At 41.2% G+C, this 25,563-nt stretch overlaps 1 protein-coding gene across 9 annotated transcripts in view; it reads left to right on the plus strand.

The window, feature by feature from the left end:
- Nucleotides 1-25,563, plus strand: part of MAGI2 (membrane associated guanylate kinase, WW and PDZ domain containing 2) — a 1,049,810-nt gene that overhangs the window by 727,917 nt on the left and 296,330 nt on the right. For all 9 annotated transcript variants that reach the window (XM_088468806.1, XM_088468807.1, XM_088468811.1 and 6 more), the window contains one exon: nt 15,288-15,367. In XM_088468806.1, coding sequence (XP_088324932.1) covers nt 15,288-15,367 — 80 coding nt within the window. The remainder of the gene's footprint in view (nt 1-15,287; nt 15,368-25,563) is intronic.

The raw sequence follows: 25,563 nt of genomic DNA on the forward strand, positions 1-25,563 counted from the left end.
ATGATTTCTTTAATGTTTTTAGACTGATCATTGAAGCCAGTAGTGAATGGTATTGAAAACTCTTGTTTAGTGTTTTTGGTGGTATTTGTCAATAGTAGATCTTGTTGATTCATCGCTTCACATTCAGTTTTGCATTTCTCCAACAGAGGTGCGGAATAGCCTCTTTCTTTGAATTTTTCAGAGAGGAAAGAGGCCTGTTCTTTGTACACTCCCGAATCTGTACAATTTTTTCTGATGCATCTAAATTGACCTTTAGGGATGTTCCGTATCCATTGGGGATTATGGCAACTGGTGGGCATCAAATAATTGTTGGAGTCAACTGGTTTAAAATGTGTTTTGGTTTTCAACTCTCCTTCTTCCTGATATATGTCCAAATCCAAGAAGACCATATTCTTTTTGTTCATGGTGGTTTCAAACTTCAGATGCAAATCATTTTTGTTAAAATATAATAAAAATTCCATTAAAACTTCATCTCTCTTCCAAATAAAAATGATATCATCAATATAGCATCGCCATAGGACCAGGTTTGCACCAAAAGGGTGGTGGTTCCATATTTTAGTATGTTCCCAGTGGCCCATAAATAAATTTTCATAACTGGGTGCAAACCTAGTCCCCATGGCGGTGCTTTGAATTTGTAGATAAAAATTGTTTTCAAAGTTTAAAATAATTGTGACTTAAAATGAAGGAAATGCTTTCCAATATAAAAGCTACCTGGCCTTTATGTAATTTCTTATGCTTTTCAAAAAAAAATTTTTGTAGAAGAGACACCTTGTTCATGTCGGATGCATGTGTATAACGAGGAGACATTGGCTGTACATTAGATGAATTCATTTTTCCATGAGATATTTTTCAGGATACTGATGATTTTGGTTGAGTCCTTGAGAAAATACAGGAGGGTACATACTATAGGTTGCAAATATCCACGTATTTTGATAGCCCTGACATTAGGGAATCGATGCCCGACGCGATCGGTCTTCCAGGTGGATGAGTTTTGTCTTTGTGGATCTTGGGCAAAATATAGAAATAAGGAATACGTGGATACGTTATAAAGATGTATTCAAATTCTGTTTTCTGTAGTATTCCTTGTGTCAAGGCTCGGGTAATTGGGATTGGTCAACCCAAACTGGGTTGATGAACAGAGACACCTGGACCAGTAGAGAGTTGGAATTTAGATGGTTTAATATAATTCCGTTGCATACAGTTAAATGAGAACTAATGAGAAATGGTAAATATAGTCCTTAGTGCAGGGATGTACAACTGTAGACACTGTAAAACAAAAGGTAAAAATTCTCTGAGGTTCAGGGGGTACTGCGGAGAAGAACTGTAAGGTTGAATGCTGTAGAACTTGAAGATACATGGAATACTGGAGGGTAATTGATTATGACTCCTGGATGGAGTATGCAGGACTGGGAATTGAACCGGATTGGGTGAAGCACTTTGAATAGGACTCTTGGATGGAGTGTGCTGGATTGGGTGAGCACATGGAATAGAACTCCGGGATGGAGTGTGCTGGATTGGGTGAGCACTTGGAATAGAACTCCGGTATAGAGTGTGCTGGATTGGACAGGAGTACTCTCAGCTGGAGCACCCAGGAACAGAGTCACATGTGAACTGGAACTGGAAACAGCAGGGCTCAGAAGCATAGGTCTGGCTAGAGCAAGAGCACTATTGTACTGGCAATGAGTCAGAGTCAGGGAAGGGCTTTTATACCTCTGGCCGGATGGTGATTGGCTGGAGTCACTGGAGAGTGCTGCTGGCTGGATGGGCTTGGATCACCTGACCTGATCCAAGATGGCCGCGCCCATGATCCAGAGGTCTGGCATGCAGCAGCACTATAAGTGCATGGAAGTGTGGCTGAGACACCTAGGCAACAGCGGGGATGCAGGAAACCACTTCAGGCCTAGGCCCCACACTGGATTCCACTGACAGCAGCGGCCAGCGACTCAGCAAGCCACGAGGAGACAAGCGCATGGGAAGATGCAGAGGTCTCAGATGGAGGTCTCTAGCACGATTTGTGACACCTTGGTCTAATGCCTTCTTTAAGATGGTGTAAAGTTCACATTTGAAAGATATAATTGGATCTCGATCCAACATCTTGTAAGTGGTTGTATCTTTAGCAGGCATTCTGTTTCCTCATAATTGTCAGTGGTATTCATTATGACAGTACCCCCCCTTTTGCCAGCGGGTTTTCTGTCAGCGCTTTAAGTGTGTCTCTTTATTTTTTGTTTACATTTCTGGTTTTCTTTGAATGGTCCATATATTCTAAGTTTTCTAAGTCTTTTAATACCAAAGTGTTGAAGTTTCTATTAAATTTCCTTTGCAGAAAGTCGGATTAAATGTTGATTTTGATTTTAGTTGACTATGTTTAAAAGGGTCACTCTCCGGTGTAGTTATTGTTCTTGTTTTGTCATTGTAATTCCTAGAAGCTGCATCATCCTTTAGGAAGTATCTTTTTAAAGTGAAATTCCTAGTATACTTATGGACATCAATGTATGCATTGAAGGGATTGACATTTTGTGATGGAGCAAAACCCAGTCCTCTTGAGTAGAGAGATGTGTATTGAATTAAGTTGCATTTCACTTAATTTGAATATACCTGTTATGTTTTATCTTCGTTTATTTTTTGGATGAAATGTGTGTTCCCCTTGTCCCTCTTCTTCTTAGTTGTGATGCTACTGCTATCTTCTCTTGGAGTGGTGAGAATCTGTTCTTTGTGCGGTACCTCCTTTCCTCTTACAAAAAATGGGTTGTGGAGCTGATTGGACGTTTCGTACGGTCATTCCGAAAATATTCCTGATACCCTCTATTTCTCCAATTGGGTTTTTGATGATGGTGGTATTGATTAAATCTATGATCTTCCAATTTCCATCATCAATGTATTGGAAGCGTGGATAAGCTTTCTGTAGATAGGATGATCTTGCCTTATAGCCATTGCTAGGGTAGAAGGTTTTATGGTTTCTTTTACTTCTTTGAAGCATTCTCCAATCTGCTGGTAAAAATGATGAGGAGGATGGTCTTGGCCTTCTCTCTCTGTTTTTAGTGTATTCATGGATGTGTTCTTTATCAAATTTGAACTTTAGGTTGTTCTCCTCTGTCTCTACCACTATAGTTACCCCTGTGGGAATTTTTATGATATTTTTTGTCTTGTTGGAATTTCCTTCTTTTCGTATGTCTGATATCTTCAGTTTTTTTTTCTTTTTCCCATGTTCTTGTTTCCAGTCTATGATATTCTTCTTGATGTCTGAGGGGACTTGATGCATGTTTGGTGTCGTTAATAGCTTGATCTATTATTGGTAGACATGTCTTTTTATAATTGATGATAAGTTGCATCAAATCAAACGAACACTCATTGATGATGTTATTCCAGTTGTTGTTGAATTGGCTGTTTGTTCCATCTTCCGAAATTAAAGACGCTTGTTTCTGAATTCTAAGTCTCCTTGGTATTCTTTTGACTTCCAGGTATTTTTGTAAAGTGGCAATTTCCCACCAAGTTTTGGTTTCTGCAATCAGTAGATTTTCTAATTTCCTGAAGGTTAGGTTCAAATTGACACTATCATTGATGGTTGTGCATGGAGTTAAGTTCTCAAATATATTCTCCATGTTCGATAAATCTATTTTCCTTTGGTTCCTATAGTCAAATATACAAGATTTACTCGCAGATGATTCTGCCATCATTGTGAAAAATTTTCAGGAATCTTCCGGGGGTATAGGCAGAACGGTTAAAGATTATTCAGTAGAATGGATATATCTTTGGGAGGTGTTAGGTCGCTTTGGAGTGGGAGCCTACATTTATGAGATTAATTAAACTCCGGTGCTCTGCACCAGCAATGAGTATTAATGTTAATGCGTTTGTCATGGAATCCCTTCCCTGGTCTAGGGGTACTAGATAAGGATGTCCACTCTCACCTATGTTGTTTTCATTGGCGATTGTACCCCTGAATTGTACTATAAATGATGATTCTTCTATCAAGGGTCTAGTTGTCTCTAGCAGGGAGTAGAAAATGTCACTATCTAAAGGAAATAAATATGTTGTTGTTTTTTTGGCAGACCCACAATTTTGCTTTCCAGGCCTATTATCAATAGCAAATAATTTTGCTATTGTAATAATGAATTGGAACAAATCTGGTATGTTTGCCCTTAGAAGCAATTATGTATTCCCTGATCATTTTTACTTTCCCCGGAGATGGGTTACTCAGTTTTGATATTTAGGTGTTGAAATTTCTCATAAAATGGCAGATTGTTTTCAATTGAATATACAACCCCAAATTGACTTCCTTTAAAGGCAAATCTGATGTTTGGAAAAATTGCCATTATCAATTGGCAATTTTTCCAAACATGAGATTTGCCTCTTAGAAAATGAGATTGGGCACTTAGAAAATGGGTTCCTCCATTTTCTAAGTGCCCGTAAATTTGTATCTAACATTTACTCCCATTTGTTGGATTTAGATGCTAATGACCCATTGTGAAGTCTCCATGTTAAATGGGAATCTAATTTGGGTACACTGAGGGATGAGGATTGGTCTATTGTTTTGGGTTCACCCAGTAAAGCCACTTTGTAGGCGAGCTTTCACAAATTCAGACGTTTATCCTCCACAGGGTTTATTGGACTCCAGTTAGGCTGGCTAAACTAGGGTGGGGAGTAAGTACTAATTGTCTGAATTGTAAAACTCCTGGGGCAGATTTTTGGCATCTGTTATGGGCTTGTCCTGGAATTTCAGAATTTTGGAGCTTAGTAGTAGACTGCATTATAAAAACAGCAGTACATATTCCCATGTTTCATCCGGGGATATGTATATTTGATATTGGCATGGAGGACTCTGTTAATGTATTGCTAGAGCACAGAAGTCAATCTATGTATGTTGGCAAAGGTTTTAATAGCTAGACGCTGAATGACTTCTGTCACGCCCTCTTTCTCAGAATGGGTGGCACTAGTCAACTTAACTCTTGGTCATGACAGATTTTTATATCCTGATATGGTCAAAATGGCAGGCATCTCCTTATGCTTTGGACTCTAGTCACTCTACATACATGACTTCAGAGTCTTTTGGAGCATACACACAGGACGATCAGATAATGATCAGATATCGTTGTCTGATCATCCTGCATTTGCTGGATGTTCGATATCGAACATCCAGGAAAATGCTTTAAGCCCCAAACGTCTTAACGACCAGCGATAAATGATCGTGTGTCCCTATAGTAAACAGGCTAGCCTGGTCGATATCGATCATCCGTGCCCGCGCTTCGACCATCGTTTGGCCGTTAGAGGGGGCTAAAAAAAGGACGATTTAAATGATCAATCGATATTGTTATCGTTTAAATTGTCCTTTTTATCTGACCGTGTGTATGCACCATTAGTTGTCCGTGAGAATCTAAGCTAGTGTTCATGCTAGCACCCTGCCCATGCCACAACCTGTGCCGTTTCCTATTTCCTGCCTCTGATGCTTCTAGCACACTCTGGTCCATATCTCCGCAGTTTATTGCATCAGCTAGAAGCACCAGAGCAGAGAGTGACACCCCAGGCAGGAAAGAGGAACTGCATGGGTTGTGACAGGTGCAGGGTGCTAGAATGAACATTATTAAGCATGATTAACTAAGTTATGATATATTGTACAATTCCTGTCTAGGTTTACATAAAAATTTGCAATATACAGTATGTGTCAGTGTTAACGTTATATTCTCTTAATCTGAAAAGATTTACAGATTGTACTATAGCATGTCTTATATTTGTGTTCTTGTTGAAAGCGCATTTTACATGATGTGTAATCATAATTAAAAAATGTAATGTTTTGTATGTTTATAAATGTTTTTAATAAATATACTCCATAAATAAATATATACTTATTAGGTAGGGGGGCAAAGAGGGTGGGCAGGTGTGCCGAGAGGGGAAGCGAAACTGGTACAAATTAGCTGGGCCCGGGTTTATTGGAGGGGTCTGCCTCCCGATCTTCGTAACATTCTTACCTGTCAGCAGCAGCAGTCTCTCTTCCCATCCCAGCACACGCTCTCTAAAACCCTGAGGGACCAGAACATTCATTTGCTCCCAGAACAGACTAAATTATTCATGGCAAGGATTCAATAAGATGCTGGACATATTCCATAGAGATTCTGGTTCATGTTGACATAATAGCATCACACAGTTGCTGCACATTCATACTACTAATGTATTCTTCCATAGGGTGCTCTATTGGATTCAGATCTGATGAATTTGGAGGCCGTTTGGCGCACACTAAACTCATTGTCATGTTATGGAACCACCTTGAGGTGATGTGTAAATTGTGACATGGTGCTTTATCCTGCTGTTCAGTGGGTTCTTCTCCTGGCGTTTTGGTGCACAGCTGAGGCAGCTCCTCTTTTGCTCCTCTTCTTGAGCACAGCACACCACACACAAAGAGAGCGAGTGTGCCCGCGCAGCGTGATGTCATCACATACGTTGCACATGTAAACTGCTGGTCTACATTCTATTGCTGGCAGTGGTGCTGTTTATAACAACTTAACAAGGCAGGGGAACAAACTAGCTCCTCCCGCTCAGGGCTGGGCAATGAAATCCGTTCCCAACTGGGCAGCCGTGGACATAAATTACATTTAAATTCAGTTGGATCGGCGATCTGGCCACACCATTATACCTCCACTATCCTGAACTGTTGACACAAGTCATGATGGTTCCATGGATTTATATTGTTTATGCCAACAGAAATTGTAATTCGTGAAACCAGGTTATGTTTCTCCAACTGTCCAGTTTTTTTAGTGAGCCTGTTCCTGCTGTATTCTCAGTTTCCTGTTCTTAGCTGATGGGATTGGAATCCAGGATGGTCTTTTGTTGCTGTAGCCCATTCACTTCAAGGTTCAATGTGCTGGGCAATTAGAGATGCTCTTCTGCATACCACTGCTATATTTTGTTGTGCATTAAAAGCCAGATCAGCCGTTTCTGAGGTACTCCAACCACTCCATCTGGTATCAAAAATCATTCAACAAGTAAAGTTCTCTTGGAGCATATTTCTTCCCCATTAAGAGATTTGGAGAACTAAAGTTGCTGCCACATACTTGGATTACATATTTACATCAACTAGCAGATGTGCAGGTGCATCTACAAATTGGCCACTAAGTGTATAGCCACTGCGTGTACTGTTGTCCAGGAACCGCTCACCAACTGATGGAATTACAATCCACTTGGCGTATTAATAATAAAACTATCCATGCTTCCCAACATCTGTGAAGGCAAATAGGAACTTCTTCAGTGCATCTCCTACTACAATTTAACATATCTGTTTCATCTGTATGTAAAAAAAAAAACTAGATATCCCCCTGTGATTTGTTTGTTACACGGGCTCCAGTAGTATCCATAGAGAGGGGATAGTATTATTGCTTCTTAGATATGCTCTGGAAATCATGGGTGTATCTATAATGGGTGCAGGTTGTGCTGCGCACACAGACCCCTGGGTTCAGGGACGCTAACCACACACTGAGCATCCTTCAACAAGGTGCAATCAGGCTGAGAAATCCCATGTTATATAAATATTGGGTGCCAGAAATACAAGTCTATATTAAAGGCATAATAAATGGTACTCAAATCTAAATTGATGCAATATATATATATATATACACACTCACAATTTTGTGCAAAAGTCTTGAAAAGCCAGATGTAGAAAAAATGCTGCAAAGTAAGAATACTTTCAAATATAGATAGTTTATTTTTTTATCAATTAACAAAATGCAAAGTGAATGAACAGAAGAGAAATCCAAATCAAATCAATATGGTATGACCACCCTTTGCCTTTTAAAACAGCATCAATTATTTAGGCACACATTCACAATATTAGAGATTTTGTAGGATTATAGTCAGGTGTATGATTAACCAATCATACCAAACAGGTGATAATGATCATCGATTTCAAATGTAGAGGCCCCCATACACCAGAGATGGATCGCTGCGATCGGATCGGAAACCTAATAATAATAATAATAATTATTATTATTTTATTTATATAGCGCTTTTCTCCCATAGGACGCAGTCGCTTTACAGACATCAGAAAACATGGTACATTGTACAAGAATTTGTTGTTGCAAAAAAAATAGAAAACCACACATAGATAATTAAAATCAACCGAAACCTATAAGCATATTGTGGGGTTGGTGCAGAAGTTTTGGGAAATAACTTCTATGGGTTATATATTCCAGCCACAAAGGTACCAAATGAGGCAGCCGTCTTGGGCGCACTACGTAGGATTACCCTGGGTGGAATAGGTTACGCCTAGAAGAGATGACACAAAATGGGTGGTTGCAGTGTCCTGATGCTAGGAGTAGGGTCCCACCATAATAGTCAGGTCCATGTATTTTTCATCCCATCCATGATGGGATGAGGCAGCCATGGTGGGCGCACTACGAAGGTTGCACTGTGGGTGATAAACCATACAAGGATCCAAGGAATATATGGGAAAACTGACACATGTGTGACAGTATTATATACCCTTTGTGAGTAGATCCACATGAATTACATCCTGCCCATGGAGGTTGCACTTCAGTGGAGGTATAGCACACCAGTATATCATACAGTAGGGTGGAAGTACATTTTACAAAACAGGGAATAGTAAATACAGCAAACAGTGCTGCAGTTCGGGCATGAGATATATGGGTGACTGAAACATTTGAAATATGAAATGCACTGAATTAATAGATCCACGTGTTTGTTCATCCTGCCCAAGAATGAACCATCCGAGGCAGCCATCTGGGGCGCACTGTGTAGGTTACATCTGGCAGGGTGTGCAAGTAGCGGAAGTATAACATCCAGGTGGAGAAAAAAAATAAAAAAGAATAAATGGTGACGGCATTTTAAGTTAAAACCATGTTGAAATTAAAAAATTATAGTGATCTGCAAAAAGCCACAGCGTCTTCTTCGCTCGAGTGTGTGGGTTTGTCGCATTTAGCAGTTTGTGGAGTTCGATTTGTCTGCAGCATGAGACAGCAGCCTACCCAGTCTCAGGTGAGTGTAAATGAAGATGGAGTGGCAGCATTCCCGTGTGTTTGTGAAATTGTTTAAATTTTAGTTAGAAAGTAGTCAAAAGTCCAAATCCACTCCGGTTCTAACTCCATGCTTCAGATGGCATGCTAAAGAGGCAGGCTATAGTGGCAGGCCAAGCCTGTGTATGCAGGCTTTAAAATGAGTCCCTTTTGCTGGAGAGGCTAGGTCAGCTGGTACAGTGGGAGGAAATGTTTGAGCAGTTTGTTCAACAAGCTAATTAATGGTGGGGGAAGATGCAGCCTCACACTTGGAAAACAAACTTTCAAAACAGACTATTCTTTTAGTGAAAGGCATCAGATATGGAAGATGTCATTAGTTTACTTGTTCTTAATAGATGTGAGACTGCGTATCATCCGAGTGCAACTAAATGTCAGCGCGTCCATATCCTCCGTCACTGCGCCCCATGCCAGCTGCTTTATCACAAGTGAGGCGCAGGTAGCTTCTGCCTCGCTGGGAGCCTGTATAAAGGAGACTCCCAGGTGCGTCAGCAATGTCTTCAGGTCTTGTTGATCCGCCTGGGCTGGGGACAACACACTTGTGCGAGGCTGCTGTGTGGCTCCACGCTTCTCCGGGAAATGGCTTCTCCGTCCCTGACTTGCGGTTCTCGGCTGCTTGGCATGATCGTCCTCTGGTCGTGAAGAGCAGGGCGTGCAGACCAGTCACCTAGCTCCAGCTAGCACACTAGTCCCACACTACGGGACTGCTCCGGGGGGAGCGTACGCTTGGGCTCCATGGATAGCAGGCTGGCAGGATCTCCCAACTCCTTTGCCCAGCCTGGATCCTGCCACACAGGCTAGGACCTCTACTCCACTCAGGTCTCAGGTCAGAACATGATCCACCGGTCGGAAATGGCCATCGGCGGACATCAATGTTCTGTGATCCCTCGCAGGATCAGTGAAATTCTACATGTTAAATTTCACTGATCCGCCAATCATGATAATTTTTTGATCGTGATCGGCAAATCTGTGAAATCTAACATGTTGGATTTCACCGATCCTCCAATGCGGCAATCCGTCGCTGATGTATGGGAGCCTTAGGTTGAAACACTGTCATTAACTGAAACAGAAACAGCTGTGTAGGAGGCTTAAAACTGGGTGAGGAATAGCCAAACTCTGCTACAAAGGTAAAGTTTTGGAAGACCGTTTCATGTCAAGGATCATACATATGGCAATACTGAGCACAGCAACAAGACACAAGGTAGTTATACTGCATCAGCAAGGTCTCTCCCAGGCAAAGATTTCAAAGCAGACTGGGGTTTCAAGCTGTGCTGTTCAAGCTCTTTTGAAGAAGCACAAAGAAACGGGCAACATTGTGGACTGTAGACGCAGAGGATGGCCACGGAAACTTAGGGCCTGATTCAGAGCCGGACGCTATTTGCGCTCGCTCGTTCAGAAAAAGGAGCTGGATATTTAAATAGAGCGCTCGCTCTTTGCGGTCTGTTGACGCCTCTATGTCTGAACAAGCGAACGAAACATGCGCTCGCTATTTTTTTTAAAACGCCTCCTGGCCGCTCGCATCCTATGTCATCTCCGCTATTTATTAGATTAATCGAGTACATCGAAAGGCGTATGAACTGCTCGCAGTGCTTGTGGTAGGATTTTCCTACCGCAATCATGCGAGCAGTTCAGGCTAAAAGACAACCAAGTGACGTGGTCGATGACGCTGCTTTGTTAATTATGCACACCCTTAAAACGCCTGTTTCGAACGTTTGGCACGCCTGCGTTCGGATCTCCACTCCCCGTTTTCAAGCACCTTCCCCTGTTACCACCCACAAACGCCTCATTCTGTCACTCAAATTAGCAGGCATTCGCTATTTTGCGAGCACACGATTTCTGCAATGACTGGTTCGCGCATGCGTATTACAACCAATACGCATGCGCAGTTGTGCAAACATCGCTCGGAGCAAACGAGCGGCCGCTTACGAGCGGCTCTGAATCAGGCCCTTAGTGCATTAGATGAAAGACACATCATGCTTACTTCTCTTCGAAATATGAAGATATCCAGCAGTGCCATCAGCACAGACCTGGCAGAAACCAGTGTGGGACCCAGGTACATACAGCACTGCGTCTCACACTACATCACTATGCTACCTCCCACACTGCATCCCGCACTATATCATTGCACTACCTCCTTACACTACAATACTGCATTACATCCCCACATTATATTACTGTACTACCTCCCCCACACTACACCACTATGCTACCTCCCACACTGCATCCCGCACTATATTACTGCACTACCTCCCCACACTACAATACTGCATTACATCCCCACATTATATTACTGCACTACCTCCCCACACTACATCACTATGCTACCTCCCAACACTGCATCCCACACTATTACTGCACTACCTCCCCACACTATAATACTGCATTACATCCCCACATTATATTACTGCACTGCCTCCCCACACTACATCACTATGCTACCTCCCACACTGCATCCCGCACTATATTACTGCACTACCTCCCCACACAACAATACTGCATTACATCCCCACATTATATTACTGCACTACCTCCCCACACTACATCACTATGCTACCTCCCACACTGCATCCCACACTATATTACTGCACTACCTCCCCACACTACAATACTGCATTACATCCCCACATTATATTACTGCACTGCCTCCCCACACTACATCACTATGCTACCTCCCACACTGCATCCCACACTATATTACTGCACTACCTCCCCACACTACATCACTATGCTACCTCCCACACTGCATCCCGCATTATATTACTGCACTACCTCCTTACACTACAATACTGCATTACATCCCCACATTATATTACTGTACTACCTCCCCCACACTACACCACTATGCTACCTCCCACACTGAATCCCGCACTATATTACTGCACTACCTCCCCACACAACAATACTGCATTACATCCCCACATTATATTACTGCACTACCTCCCCACACTACATCACTATGCTACCTCCCACACTGCATCCCACACTATATTACTGCACTACCTCCCCACACTACAATACTGCATTACATCCCCACATTATATTACTGCACTACCTCCCCACAGTATGCATGTGTGTACACCAGCAGGTGCTGCACATGGAATAAAAACAAGTAATGATTATAACTTTGATTTTAAGACAAATGGTAACATGTTTAGAGAATATTGTTTACATTTTAGTATATTTTGAATTCATGTAGAATGTATAATTAATCCATAAGGAAATAATATTGTTATCATACAAGAGGGCAATAACATCAAATAGACAATTTTGTCAACTGTATTGGGTGGTAAAGCTTTTATTAGCTGGCCATTTACTACTGTGCTGTAGACGTTTTACAACTCCTATTCATTGCTCTTATCAGTTCAATATGCAGTGTGGCAAAGTAGACCCAAGCATTTGTGTTACAATGAGCTGTATATTATGCTGTACAAATACCATAGCACGTGGCAAATCGTCTTAACACTAGGCAAATCTGGTTTAATAGTGTTTGTTGCTCCTGCGGCATGATTTCTCCATGCATGTCATTAAAGTTAAACCCTAAACCAGAGGTTCCCAAATCCGGTCCTCAAGGCCAGGGACGTTGAGAGCCATGCCAGGACGGTGGGGAAGGGGACGTGGCATAATGGCGGTGCGGCAGACCCCTTTAAGATTAAAAAATATTTTTTGCAGTGCAGCACGCTGGGGAGGGGGGCACTGTGAGCCCCTCAGCCCGGTGCAAAGCCAGTTGGGGTGCGATCAGTGTGATCGCTCCCCCCACAGGCATAGGATACTGCTGCGGCTGCTGCCACGAGCAGTCTCCCACCGCAGCCCAGCACATAGCAGCATGTGCTGGGCTACAGTGAGGTAAGAGGGAGGGGGGGCGGCACCAGACCAAGCCCCCCTCCAGCAAGCCCGGGCTCAAGGATAATTGGGGATATTTTCTTTGAAATTCGGGTAACCTAATATAATCATTTTGTATTCAGAACTTTTTGATTATTCACCTTTCTCATGTGTTTGTTATGTATGCATACAGTGAATACTGATAGTAGGAATGGTTGACTTTTGATTGGTATTTAATTATTCATATATATATTTTTTCTTTGTATACAGTAAACATTGGAGAGAATATTATAGAGGCACACTGATCAGACTGCTATTATCTGACTCTAAAATAGACACTGACTTTATTAGTGGGTACTAATAGTAATGACCAGTTAATTGTTGCTTGCACATTTTCTGTGCATATTAATGCATACATAATTTATTTTACTCGCACTATGGGCCCGATTCAGACCCGATCGCTAGGATGCGTTCGCATGCAGCCTGCCGATGTGTGCAATGTGCACATGTGTATGCATCGCAGTGTGCATGCGCAAACTAGTCCATGCGATTGGGAAGCGTTCACTCACTGCGCATAGCCAGCTCGCTAGAATGAGTGAAAGGATGAGCAGTTTGTGGGTGGTGACGGGGGATGGTCGATGGAAATGTGGGAGTGGTGGCGGTGCGAACGCAGGCGTACCTGAGCGTCTTAACGCTATTTCAGAGGCATTCATAATTAAGACGCAGCGTCACAGTACACGTCACATGGTTGAAATTCACACTGAAGCACTCGCAGTGCTTGCAGTAGGGTATGGTCAGCCACAAGTGCTGCGTACGCTTCCTATGGTACTTGATGTTACCGATGGTTGCATACACATCCTGGAGATGACGTATATAAGTGGGCGTCTTAAGACAGGCTGGTGGGCGTCTACATACACACCGCGATCGCATGCCAAGACATAGTGGGCGTGCTAATGCCTTGCTGTGCGATCGCAGGATTTGTATACTTTGACTGCGTGCGAACGCATCTAACGAGCTGGTCTGAATCGGGCCCTATGTTCTGTCATTGACATATCAGCCATGCGGTTTTTTAAATATAACCAATAAAAGGTGTGTTTTATTGTTTACTATCCCCCCTTCCCCCTCCCCTCCCTTTTTCGGGTGTACCCAACCTAGGAGTTCTGTTCTATCTCTTCTTTCCCTAATTATACTTCATTTACTCCAGGGAGCACCTCCTATTTACCCTCAACTCAAATATGAGTCATATTATGCAATTTCTTATCACCTGTGCAATTGACCTTCCTATTTTTCCCCCTTTCTCTAAATATACTGCAAGTGGGGTGTCAGAGGCCCATTTTGTGGCATGGATTCGTTCAATATCCTGGCACATGGGATTATGATATATTGAACTATGTGTTGCCTTTATAAATTAAAGATTATAATAATAAAATACTACTACTATAGATTTCAATTTTATCCATTACTGTATTTTTACATGTAGGCTCTGCCCATACATAGTACTTTTTTACCATGCCGAGCCTACAGTGTTGCAGTTTCTTTTATAAAGGAAATAATATATTCTAATTGAAGCACATTAAAAGTGATTTCCGTTGTTAAAAAGAAACATGAGATGCTAGTGTATGGTCTGCTTTAAAACTGTGATTTTTGTTTTATACAATGTTTAAAATTAACTTAAATATTTATCTTACATTTAGCCATTTTCTATTCTATCAATATAATGTAATGACAGTGAGTAATTATTATTTAATTTATAACTGAGTTATGTTTGCAATACTTTAACCTATGCTATAGACATAGGAATCTTTCATTTTGCATGTTCGTTTGTTTCAGTGTAGCGCTACTGACCATTTTGTAGTGTGTGATCTATTTTATCATGTGTGTAGAGAAACCAGCACAACTTGAAGGATACCACTTTGCCATGTTTTGCTGCTGTAATAACATTTGCCTAATCACTGTCATACTGAAGGTGTTCAATTTCCTAGGGCCTGCTTTGCAATCTTCTGAAAACATGTCCAGTGTTATTATTAATTAGTAAAGGCACATGTAACGCATTTGAATCTCCACCTAATTCCTGCCTGACCTGTGCGTGTGGTTAGAGGAGCTCATTGAGAACCCTAGACTGAACGGAGAACTGTGAATATCTAATAAATTCCTTTAGCAGGGGATGAGCTCTGCATCCTCAATGAGACCCTTGGCAGACGTGCTAGTTGATTTTAATAAAAATAGCTTCTTTCAGCAGAGTGAGCTCAGGGTGCCAAATTTACAGCTGCCTTGCACGATTACTCTTAAAAGTCCTTCAGGTCTAATTAGAACCAGCGGGCAAATTAAGTGTATCGATTGCAATTCTGTTGAAATAACCCCTTTTCCTTTCCCATTTTTTGTTTTATTTGTTTCTTGGAGAAATAAATGTGATTCTTTTCACCATGCCTTTCTCAGAGTGGTGTCTTTTCTTTTCAGCCACAACACAAAGACTACGTCATGGCTGGATCCACGGCTAGCAAAGAAAGCTAAACCCCCAGAAGAGTGCAAGGAGAATGGTGAGTTGCCAGAGTTATTCTGGAAAGGGGTCCTGTTAACCACTTCAGTGCTAGGTTTGCATGAATGAAAATTGTTTAAACATGTTAATTAGCTACACAGACAGCATTTTGGATGAAAAAGCACTTGTTGTATGGAGGAAACAGTCATATTCTCTCTCATACATGCTTTTATGCGCCTCCCTTTGCTCGTATTGACACAGAAGGTTTACAACAAATGTAGTTTTATTTTGTCTCGGGCATTAGTGTACTAGCCCTCCCTCGCCCGCCCACCCGCCTCTGCCCAGGACCTCATCTGCAATAACAGTAGTATTCAGTTCTCTCAAGGAAGATGCAATGCAACGGGAACCAACAGGACCATTTCAAAGGATTATGATTATAATATCATGCTCCCTTAAAGGTAAATGCTCTCTATTGTTCATCTGGTTGTGGATGTAACTTAAAATAGGCGTATATGGTAACACATGGGGTGAAAATGTCATTTGCCATTTGATTTTTTATATTTTTAAAAATCAGTCTGTTAAGAAAACATTAGGGACATCTGGTATTATTGGGACTGAGAAGAAGTGTGTTATTGTATTTTAAGTGCAAGTTTCATTGGTCTGTGCAGAAGGCATATGGTAAAAGTTGCCAGTTTCTGTTCATGGTGGATGGGTAATGCAGGGGGGTGTCCTCTTGTATCTTGTAAAGTAATGTGTCTATACATAGCTATCTTCACACAACACCTGCAAGCTATGCACCTGTGTGCTATCATCACAGAGCTGTGACTGCAGTAATATCACAAATTGCATGCGTCCCAAGTTAAATATTGTCAATCTAGGAGATATTTTCACAGTCTGTTACAGCTCAGCTTATTTTAAAACTCCATGTGCTCATTAGAGAAAGATACAGTACTCCTTGTATGCAGAAGGGACCATCTAATGTTTCTTTTTATCAGTTAGACGAAGCTGTAAGAATAATTTTGTAATGCTGTTCTGTGCATACAGGTTTTTTTCTTGTCAATCTTAATAGTTGAGTATGTTATCTAATACAATGAATTGTATGCGCCGTACATCTGTAGCTATATAGATTTGCATGATATGTATGATATGGGATATTGCATAATATAGAAATGTATACATTATTCTGAATAGTAGTAACTTACTAGAGCTTTGTTTAGCTAATGTAAAGACACATATACAACAAAGTAATGTAGTTTATTACTGAAAATCACAACTGCTTTAGTCTTAGCAATATAATATACAGTCTAACCACTGCTGTAATTAAGGTGCTCTGCTTTACCCCTATAAATGTCTAGTAAAAAAAAAAAGATAAACATGATGTAACAAAGAGGAAAAAAAAAGTGTTGTAATCAGAGGCACTGATTTTTGTACAGTATATAATGTTACTTATTTCTGGCTGCTGTATTATTTTAGATAACTGTACAAAAGAGTCGTGTGCTAATGCCATTTACACCTCATCTTAATGTGGTCCATTTATAAGTGAGGTGTGACATGAAAGCAGCATGCAAATAAAGCTGTGCCTAGTCATTAATTGAAGAAGAAATGGGCCCATTCATAACTTTAATGCAGGTATTTATTCAGGAATAATGACAGTGTCTGTTCCAGGGCATTTACATTGATATTCCATTTGCACTTCACTGCATCTGCCGGAGCAATAATTGCATTTAATTGCTAGCCAAATTGATTTATACCTGTAACCACTTTGAACAGTTTCACAAAAATTACTTTTTTAATTTATTGCTTAGGGAAAGGGTTGTAATATAGCAGGAAGCTGAAAACATCCTTCTTCTGTTAAATGTACATATTTATTTATTACCACAATACATACACAGCTCTTTCCTAAGAAGTACTTCTATAAAACTGTATTTAAATGATAAATTGCAAGACATGGTGAAGATGAAAGACACATAGAGCTTGCCCTGCCAAAAATAGCTTATCATATAATAAGGTATTACGAGACATCTTGTCCTTTTAGGAGGCAATCTTGTATCCTAGTAATCGGGGGCGTAACACCTTATCACTAGGTCCCACAGCAAAATGGGTAAGGACAGGGGGGAGAGGAAGGAGAGGGCTGCTGAATTGCGATTTATACGTGGAATACTTTTGCACAAACAGCAAACTCTCTGTCCTATGCCTCTTGACTCACCATCTTGTCCACCTCGAAGGTGCCATGTCATAGATTGCCAGTAACTGGGTAATTATGGCCTGTTATAAACGAACTAGGCTTGTGTCTTTGGCACGGCGGGCTTCCTCACTCGCCTAGCTGATTGGCTGAATCTGCATTGTGCGGATTATCGGGTCAGGTTCTGACCTAAGGATGGGAAATTCTGGTATTGTCGTACTTCCAATGCACTTGTACTGCAGATTACAGATTAATAGCTATAATTGAACAAGTTATGGTTGGAGGCAAAAAAAAGTTGTTGTTTTTATTTTAAACTTATATTTATTCAGAGAGGAGCAAGTAAAGATAATACAGAAATCGTACCATAACCAATATAATGTATATAGGTCATACAATAGTTGGCAAATACACAAAATCATATAATATATATCAAAGAAAATAAAGTTTTTATAAGACGGCTTTCACTTTTAGCTTGGTACTGAACAAGGGTTCCTTTTAGTCTTGGTCTTACCTTGGAAAGACTCAAACAACACAAACAGAAAAATATACTTACCTTGTTACTGAAAGCAATAAAGTACAGAAGCACCAACAATAGTGCTCAAAAACCTATCCAGAAATATAACTAAAAATGGTAACAAAAACAAAAATGTATTTTAGTAAAATGTGGATACAAATTACAGATGATAATAAAATGTTCAGATACTGACTTATTGAGAGTTTTCAACAGTAGACCGTAGCCCAATATTGTCTGGCTTTTAATATTTTAAACTGAAGCTGCCTACTAGTAAATGCGCAACTTTTTATGTGACAAAAACAGCTATTCAATCACAAAATTTTGTAAGAGGTATGTGTGTGTGTGTGTGTGTGTGTGTGTATATATATAAGTTTGTGTAATAAATATATATATACATATATATATATATATATAATATAAAATATATTTATTTATTAGCGAGAGACTACCCGGCATTCAGTCCCAAAAACAACAAACAATTGGCCTGTGTGCCCCCTGACGTAAGTCATAGACAAAACGATGCAATGATAAGCGACACTTGCACGCTATGTAGGTACAGGATAGGCCAGTGGTTCCCAAACTGTGCGCCCCGGCAACCTTGGGTGCCTCGGGACACTTGCTGGGGTGCCTCAGGTTGGTGGTCCAGCACCAGATCAGATTCTTTATGGTCAATGTAATGTTAATATCTAGACAAACAGAAGCACAAACCTGTCCCTCACCACATAATTAAACCTGAGGTTGACAAGTAAGCACATTTTACTTCACTTTACTACTTCACTAAATTTTTTTCTGAATTTCTCAATAACAAACCTTTTGGCTTAGGGGTGCCGTGAAAACAATTCTGATAATCTAGGGCGCCGTGGTTAAAGAAAAGTTTGGGAACCTCTGGTATAGGCAGTAACACTCTATGGCAACGTAAAATTAAACTGTCAAATGTAAATTAATGTCAATTAAACTGAAACGTTAGCATAGATGTATGGATATAGATTGCTGCCTATACCTACATAGCGTTGAAGTCCTGTGAGCAGAGGCGTAACTAGACCTAGGGGGGCCCCATAGCAACATTTCCATGGGCCCCCCTAAGTCAATCGCCCCCTCTTCCGCACCTCCCCACCGAACTCACCCCTCCCCCTCTGCGACTTACCTCTACTCCGTGGTTGCATACTTCTTAGCAGTGTGCTGTACAGGGCAGGCAAAGCTCCTCTCCCAGTCGGCTCCATCTCTCCTCACTGACTGATGCTGGGAGGAGCCATGCTGAGCCTACTGGGACAACTCTGGATCATGGCCACACCTCCTCCCAGTATCAGTGTCAGTAAGGAGAGACGAAGGCGGATCCAACCGGGAGGGCAGATGTGCCTACCCTGTGCAGCCCAGCACACTGCTGCTGAAGGAGAATGCGACCACGGCTGGCCTGGCACCCCCTGCACCTAAGTAGTTACTCCAGTGCCTGTGAGTGCAGCTGATCATTGCATCCTTCTGGTCATTTTCAAACAGGTATGAATCTGTGTTAAATCACTTGATTATGTTGCAATATACTCTTTTAATTTATGTAATGTTACACCACAGGGGTTCTCAACCACAATCCTCAGATACCAGGTCATGGTTTGAGGATTTCTGTCTGTGGAAGCAGGTGGGAAAATTACTGACCCAACAAAATAGATTCTCACCTGTGCATGATTACAGAAATCCTCAAAACATGACATGTTGGTAGTACTTGAAGATTTAGGTTGAGAAACCCAGCTACACATAATACCCCCATAAAAATACCCAGGACACCTGCAAGCCAAACACATGTGCCACCAAGGCAGTGACCATGTCGCCTTCCTAGGCCTTGCGTCTGGGTGGTGGCGCAGCTTGAACACCCTTGTTATGGCCCTGTGGAATCATTTTAATACTCAAATTGCTTTAAAAATGTACTTCACACTGCTTGCACATTACATGATTTAACCCATGTGAATGTTTTTTGTATTTTTTAATTATTTTTGAATTGCACAAGAGTTTCCCATTTTAATTTGTTGTAATATTATGCAATGTCCGTGGATTAGTAAATTAGTGCATCAGAAAGAATTCACAGCTGTTTATGGAATAGAGGCAGTGCTTGGCACTATTCCCCTATCAGTCCAACTCAGATGGCAGGCTGATGCCCTGTACATACACACAGTCAGGTACCACCAGCTGCATATATATTAATTCTATAATATACCTCCCAATTTTTCAACCTGGGGAGGAAGGGACACATGCCTGAAAATAGGGGGTATGGCCTATTGACATGGGGGTGTGGCCTCATGGAAAATGCAGACCGGGCGAGCCAGGTCCCCATTTTCGTCATGCATGGAGCTTGCCCAGCACTCTGGAAGCTGATGGACAGACCCCCAGCCTCTTCCAAAGCCGGTAAAGTGCTATGCAGAGCATGGGTGTAAGAGTGTCCTTCCCAACTTCCCCCCGCCCACAGCACACTGCGACCTTCGGGTGGGACAGTGGACAGTGCCTGTAAAGCTGGACTGTCCCGCTGAAATCGGGGCAGTTGAGAGGTATGTGTGTGTGTGTATGTGTGTGTGATATATATATCTGTCTAAAAAGTTCGGTGAATGGTCTGATATATCTTTATGCAACGCTTGCAACAAGGTCGCTCATACGCGCTGACATGCATTCATTTCAACAGAGTGTCCTGAGCAGTGTGCGTCGAACAGCAATGGAGCAACGACACAACATAAAGTTCTGCTTCAGATTGGGTAAATCGGCGATGGAGATGCACAAAATGTTGGTGAAAGTGTATAGGCAGGATGCTGTGAGTAGATAATGTGTGTACGATTGGTTTGCACACTTTCGCATTGGCAAGGGATCGGTGGAAAACAAGCCGCGTTCGGGCCGGCCATACACACATTCGTGTACACATTTTCTACTCACAGCATCCTGCCCATACACTTTCACCAACATTTTGTGCGTCTCCGTCGTGGATTTACCCAATTTGAAGCAGAACTTAATGTTGTGTCGTTGCTCCATTGCTGTTCGACGCGACCAGAGATTTAGATTTCGGAGGTCTGTGTTCAAACTGACATCTAAATTGCAGTGTAAAAATAAAGCTGTCCAGCATTTGTAGTCTACATGCAAAAGCAGCCAGTATTTACCCTGAATGAAAAACAAATTTATGTATGTGCACCCCTTGTATTGCTACAGAGTACATGGTTTGTCCAGGTGCACAGTTACTTGCTGTCTCTCTATTCCCAAATCTGAATCTGGCCCATAGTGTGTTTCAGGACTACAACATAGAGCCCTTTCCCAATGGTGTCACATACAATCAGCGACGATTTGGGGCCGTTTAGTGGCCCTGGCATTGAGGGCTGTGACCATGCCTCTTCTCTCTGCAGCCTGTCCAGGCTACCAAGTAGCCACTCCGGCCCATCTTGTCATCAGCCCTTCTGGCACTTTGCCAGAAGTGCCAGAAGGCCAGTCTGACCCTTCATACAATACATAAAATAAAAAGCTTACCTTTAAATACTTTTGTGCCAACCACTGAACACAGGACAATAAGCGTGCTGCAGGCCTAACAGCCCGTAGTGATGACGTAGGGGTAAGTGCCATGCTGCTGCTGTTGTCATTACAACCAACTGCAGATGCTGGCAGCTGGAAAAACAAGCATATATTTCAGATGCTAGTGTTAAAGAAAAAAAAACATACAAGTTGCATAAGGTAAAGTTAAGACAACATACACTATGAATAAATCTGTAAAAGTTATTAAATGTGATATATTAGGCAGAAACACAAATATTAATTTACAAGGTGTGGGCTGAGGTGAATATATTACCCGGATGGACAGAAAACTAGGGACTGCCAAAAACAATATTGGTATATTGTTTGCTAACGCTTGATAGGATATCTGAAAATATGATGATTACTGTATATGCAAAAGCAACAAGAGAGAGGATGGAAGTTTATTTAGAAAAAGTCAGCTATTTAAAGCACTCTTTTTAGTTTATGTATTGTATCTAATACCCTAAGGAAAGGGCTCTATGTAGCCCTAAAATATTGGTGATTTTTCTTAATTCAGAACAGAGTAGTGTGGTCTCTTTTTCCTTTTATTGGGAAAGCCAAAGTACCAGCCAATCCGATCCTAACTGTCAGGCTGTATTTAAAAAATGAATGACAGGAGTTGATTGGCTGGTACTTTATCTTTGTCTACTTTATCACTTTCCAGGGCTTAGTACATGTGGCCCATATACACTTATTTGAATTGAAATACAATCCGTTCTACTAAACCTGAAGTGATACTCTGTAGCACGGGTATAGAAATCAGAAACTTAGCAGTATTTCTCTCCTGTGATCTTGTATGCTTTCAGCAATAAAATAAGCCTGAATTCCATTAATCTGCTGCTGGAGTTGTGCTGGAGAGACAATGCGTGCCATTAATATAAGGTACTGGCGTGTACATATTTTTGATGCATTGTTTATTGCAGAAGGTACACTATGTGATTGAAAGAGGTATTACCAGGACTGAAGGTTATATTTGTAATCTGAAATGTGGCAAATGTGTTCATTATCATGCTGTCTGAGATGCTTTTCTGCTATCTTATTTCAAATATTTTTCTCTTTATTTTGACACTGACAATTTATTATGGATCAGGAGCATGCTGTCTCAGAGATACAAAGTTATATTACACATTGCAGTGTGGTGGGTGAGACAAACAAATCATTTTGTGCAGTAGAACTAAGCAAGCATTTGTAAGCGAAAAACAGTTGTTCAGCTTTTTGTTTTCACACGTGTGCATTTATTTTATTGTTCCTGTGTCATTAGGGCAGCACAGATGGTGTAATGGTTAGCATTACAGACTCGCAGCACTGAGGTCGTTGGTTTGATTCCCACCATGGCCCTAACTGTGTGGAGTTTGTATGTTCTCCCTGTGCTTGCGTAGGATTCCTCCAGGTACTCCGAATTCCTCCCACACTCCAAAAATATACTGGTAGGTTAATTGGCTCCCAACAAAATTAACCCTAGTGTGTATGTGTGTACATGTGGTAGGGAATATAGATTGGAAGCTCCACTGGGGCAGGGACTGATGTGAATGGACAAATATTCTCTGTAAAGCGCTGCGGAATATGTGTGCGCTATATAAATAACTGGTAATAAATAAATAATTAGTTTGCATTTTTTATGATATCAGTTATGGTTTCTTCAGTTTTTGTGAAAATATATACATGCATTTATATACATTGTATTCAATAATATTTTTATATTAGTCCTTTTAAATTGTCCTAGTTTTCTTAATTTGTTTTGATTTGGTTTGTATTGGGGAAAAATGGAGGACACAATATACTGTATATTCTCTAAAGAACATATGCCCATATTGTACAATAATAGACAATAGTTGAAGGGAATATGCAATGTCTTTTTATTTTACTATATTATTTACTGCTTTAAACTAAAGTATCAAAATTATTTAAAGGTATTACTAGCTCCTGATTTAAAGGTATAACTAGCTACTAGCTATTTGATAACGTCATTTGTTTTTCATACTACAGGTTGAGTCTCCCATATTCAAATATTCTGAATTACGGAATATTGCGAAATACAAAATATTTTTATCTTGATTGAGATAGTGAAACCTTTGATTTTTGATGGTTCAATGTACCAAACTTTGTTTAAGGCACAAAATTATTAAAAATAAAGTATAACATTACATATAGGCTGTGTATAAGGTGTATATGAAACATAAATAAATTTCATGTATGTACACAAACTTAGTTTGAGCCACAAAAGTATTGAAAATATTGTATAAAATTACTTTCAGGCTGTGTGTATATGAACCATAAATGCATTCTGTGTTTAGATTTGGGTCCTATTCCTAAGACATTTCAATATGGTATGTAAATATTCCAAAATACGGAATATTCCAATATCCAAAATACCCTTGGTCACAAAGCATTTTGGATATGGGAGACTCAACCTGTACTGTAATTGTGGTTTCTCCATTTCCTGCCTAATACCAGTGGTTGGAGTATTCAAATGAGTTACTCACCATATGCAGCAACAGTTTGTATAAGAAAACAACATTGGCCATAGTAGAGCAACTTTGCACGGAGTATCAACCTTCCTTATCGCCGCTATTCATGGCAAAATGGGTTGTAGTTTCAGGGCTATTTATCAATTTATTCATGATCGAACCTGCTCTGATAAGCAGCTTTCCTGGTGAATGCTAAAACCTGTACAAAAGATTACACTGCGGGGTACTGCTACGGCAGCTTCAAAATGCTATGTTATGGTGTCAGCGACTGTAACACTATAACGTAGCATTTCGCATGCAGATACACCCACAGTCACACACAGAATATAGGCGTAAAGCATATCATTTTAATCAGCAGAAGCTGCTTGTGCATCATATTCACATCACTTTGTGAATAAGATACATTTGAAGGATAAAAGTTGCACGAAAAGACGTTCTGCACTATTGAGTCACGCCACAGCATGGTGCAATTAGAAGGGCTGTTTAAAGCACAAGGAAGTAAGATGTACGTGGACACATCTGTATTTAGCATTTAGACAGTATTTTCAACACGTGTGTACAGTTAGAATATTCTCTGCCCAGCCCCAGCTGATATTGACCCCATATTGAGAATTTTGGCATTATAAAACATTTTCTAATATTGTGAAATCTGAAAGTACATCTTTACTTCATGTTAGCAAAGTTAATTTCTTCCACCAGAAATCTGGCTCACATTGAAGGCCTCATCATTATTGCCACCACCAGGCCCCCAATGGATACCTTGTCCCAGCTAATTTGTAGCTGTGCCGATGTTCACAACCAGTATCCAGTCCAAATCCTACCTTGGCAAGCTTGGACTGGGCCGCCGGGGATTTGGTGAAATCCCTGGTAGGCCCCACTGATTTGTAGCTATGCCATCTTTTGCAGGAGGATGTGGCCTGCGGAACCATCCACTAGAGTAGGGTGCAGTGCAGCTGCTTGCCGAGCAGTCATCAAGGCTGTGACTGACCCGGCCAGCAGCCACACTGCAGTCAGCACTGCACTACTGGGTAATAAATCTCAGTAGTCTCTGCAGAGGGGTCATAGGATCCCAGTAGTCTCTGAAGAGGGGTCAGAGGAGCATGTGCTGAGCTCTGATTTGAGAAGCCCATCACATGCTCTTCTGACTAGTGATCAGCAGCAGCGCAGCTTCATGGGAGTAACTCATTGTGAGGCTGTGACTGCTGCTCTGCTGCTGAATGAGGCTGCTGTGGCTTCTGTTGAGTACACTGTGTGGGCACTACAGTGTGACAATGTATGGGCAGTACAGGTGGCAAAATGTGTGGGCACTACAGTGTGGCATAATTGGGCACTACAGGTGGCATAATGTTTGGGCACTACAGTGTGACATAATGTGTGGGCACTACAATGTGGCATAATGTGTGGGCGCTACAGTGTGGCATAATTTGGGGAACACTACAGTGTGTCATAATGTGTGGGCACTACAGTGTGGCATAATGTTAGTACTGTACATGTGTAGTGGTCTAATTTACCCACAACTGACCAGCATTGGGGGGTTACTGGGTGACTCACTACTACCTCTC

This window comes from Taudactylus pleione, unplaced genomic scaffold (assembly GCF_031769625.1).
Source record: "Taudactylus pleione unplaced genomic scaffold, aTauple2 ptg000086l, whole genome shotgun sequence".
Lineage (NCBI taxonomy): Eukaryota > Metazoa > Chordata > Amphibia > Anura > Myobatrachidae > Taudactylus > Taudactylus pleione.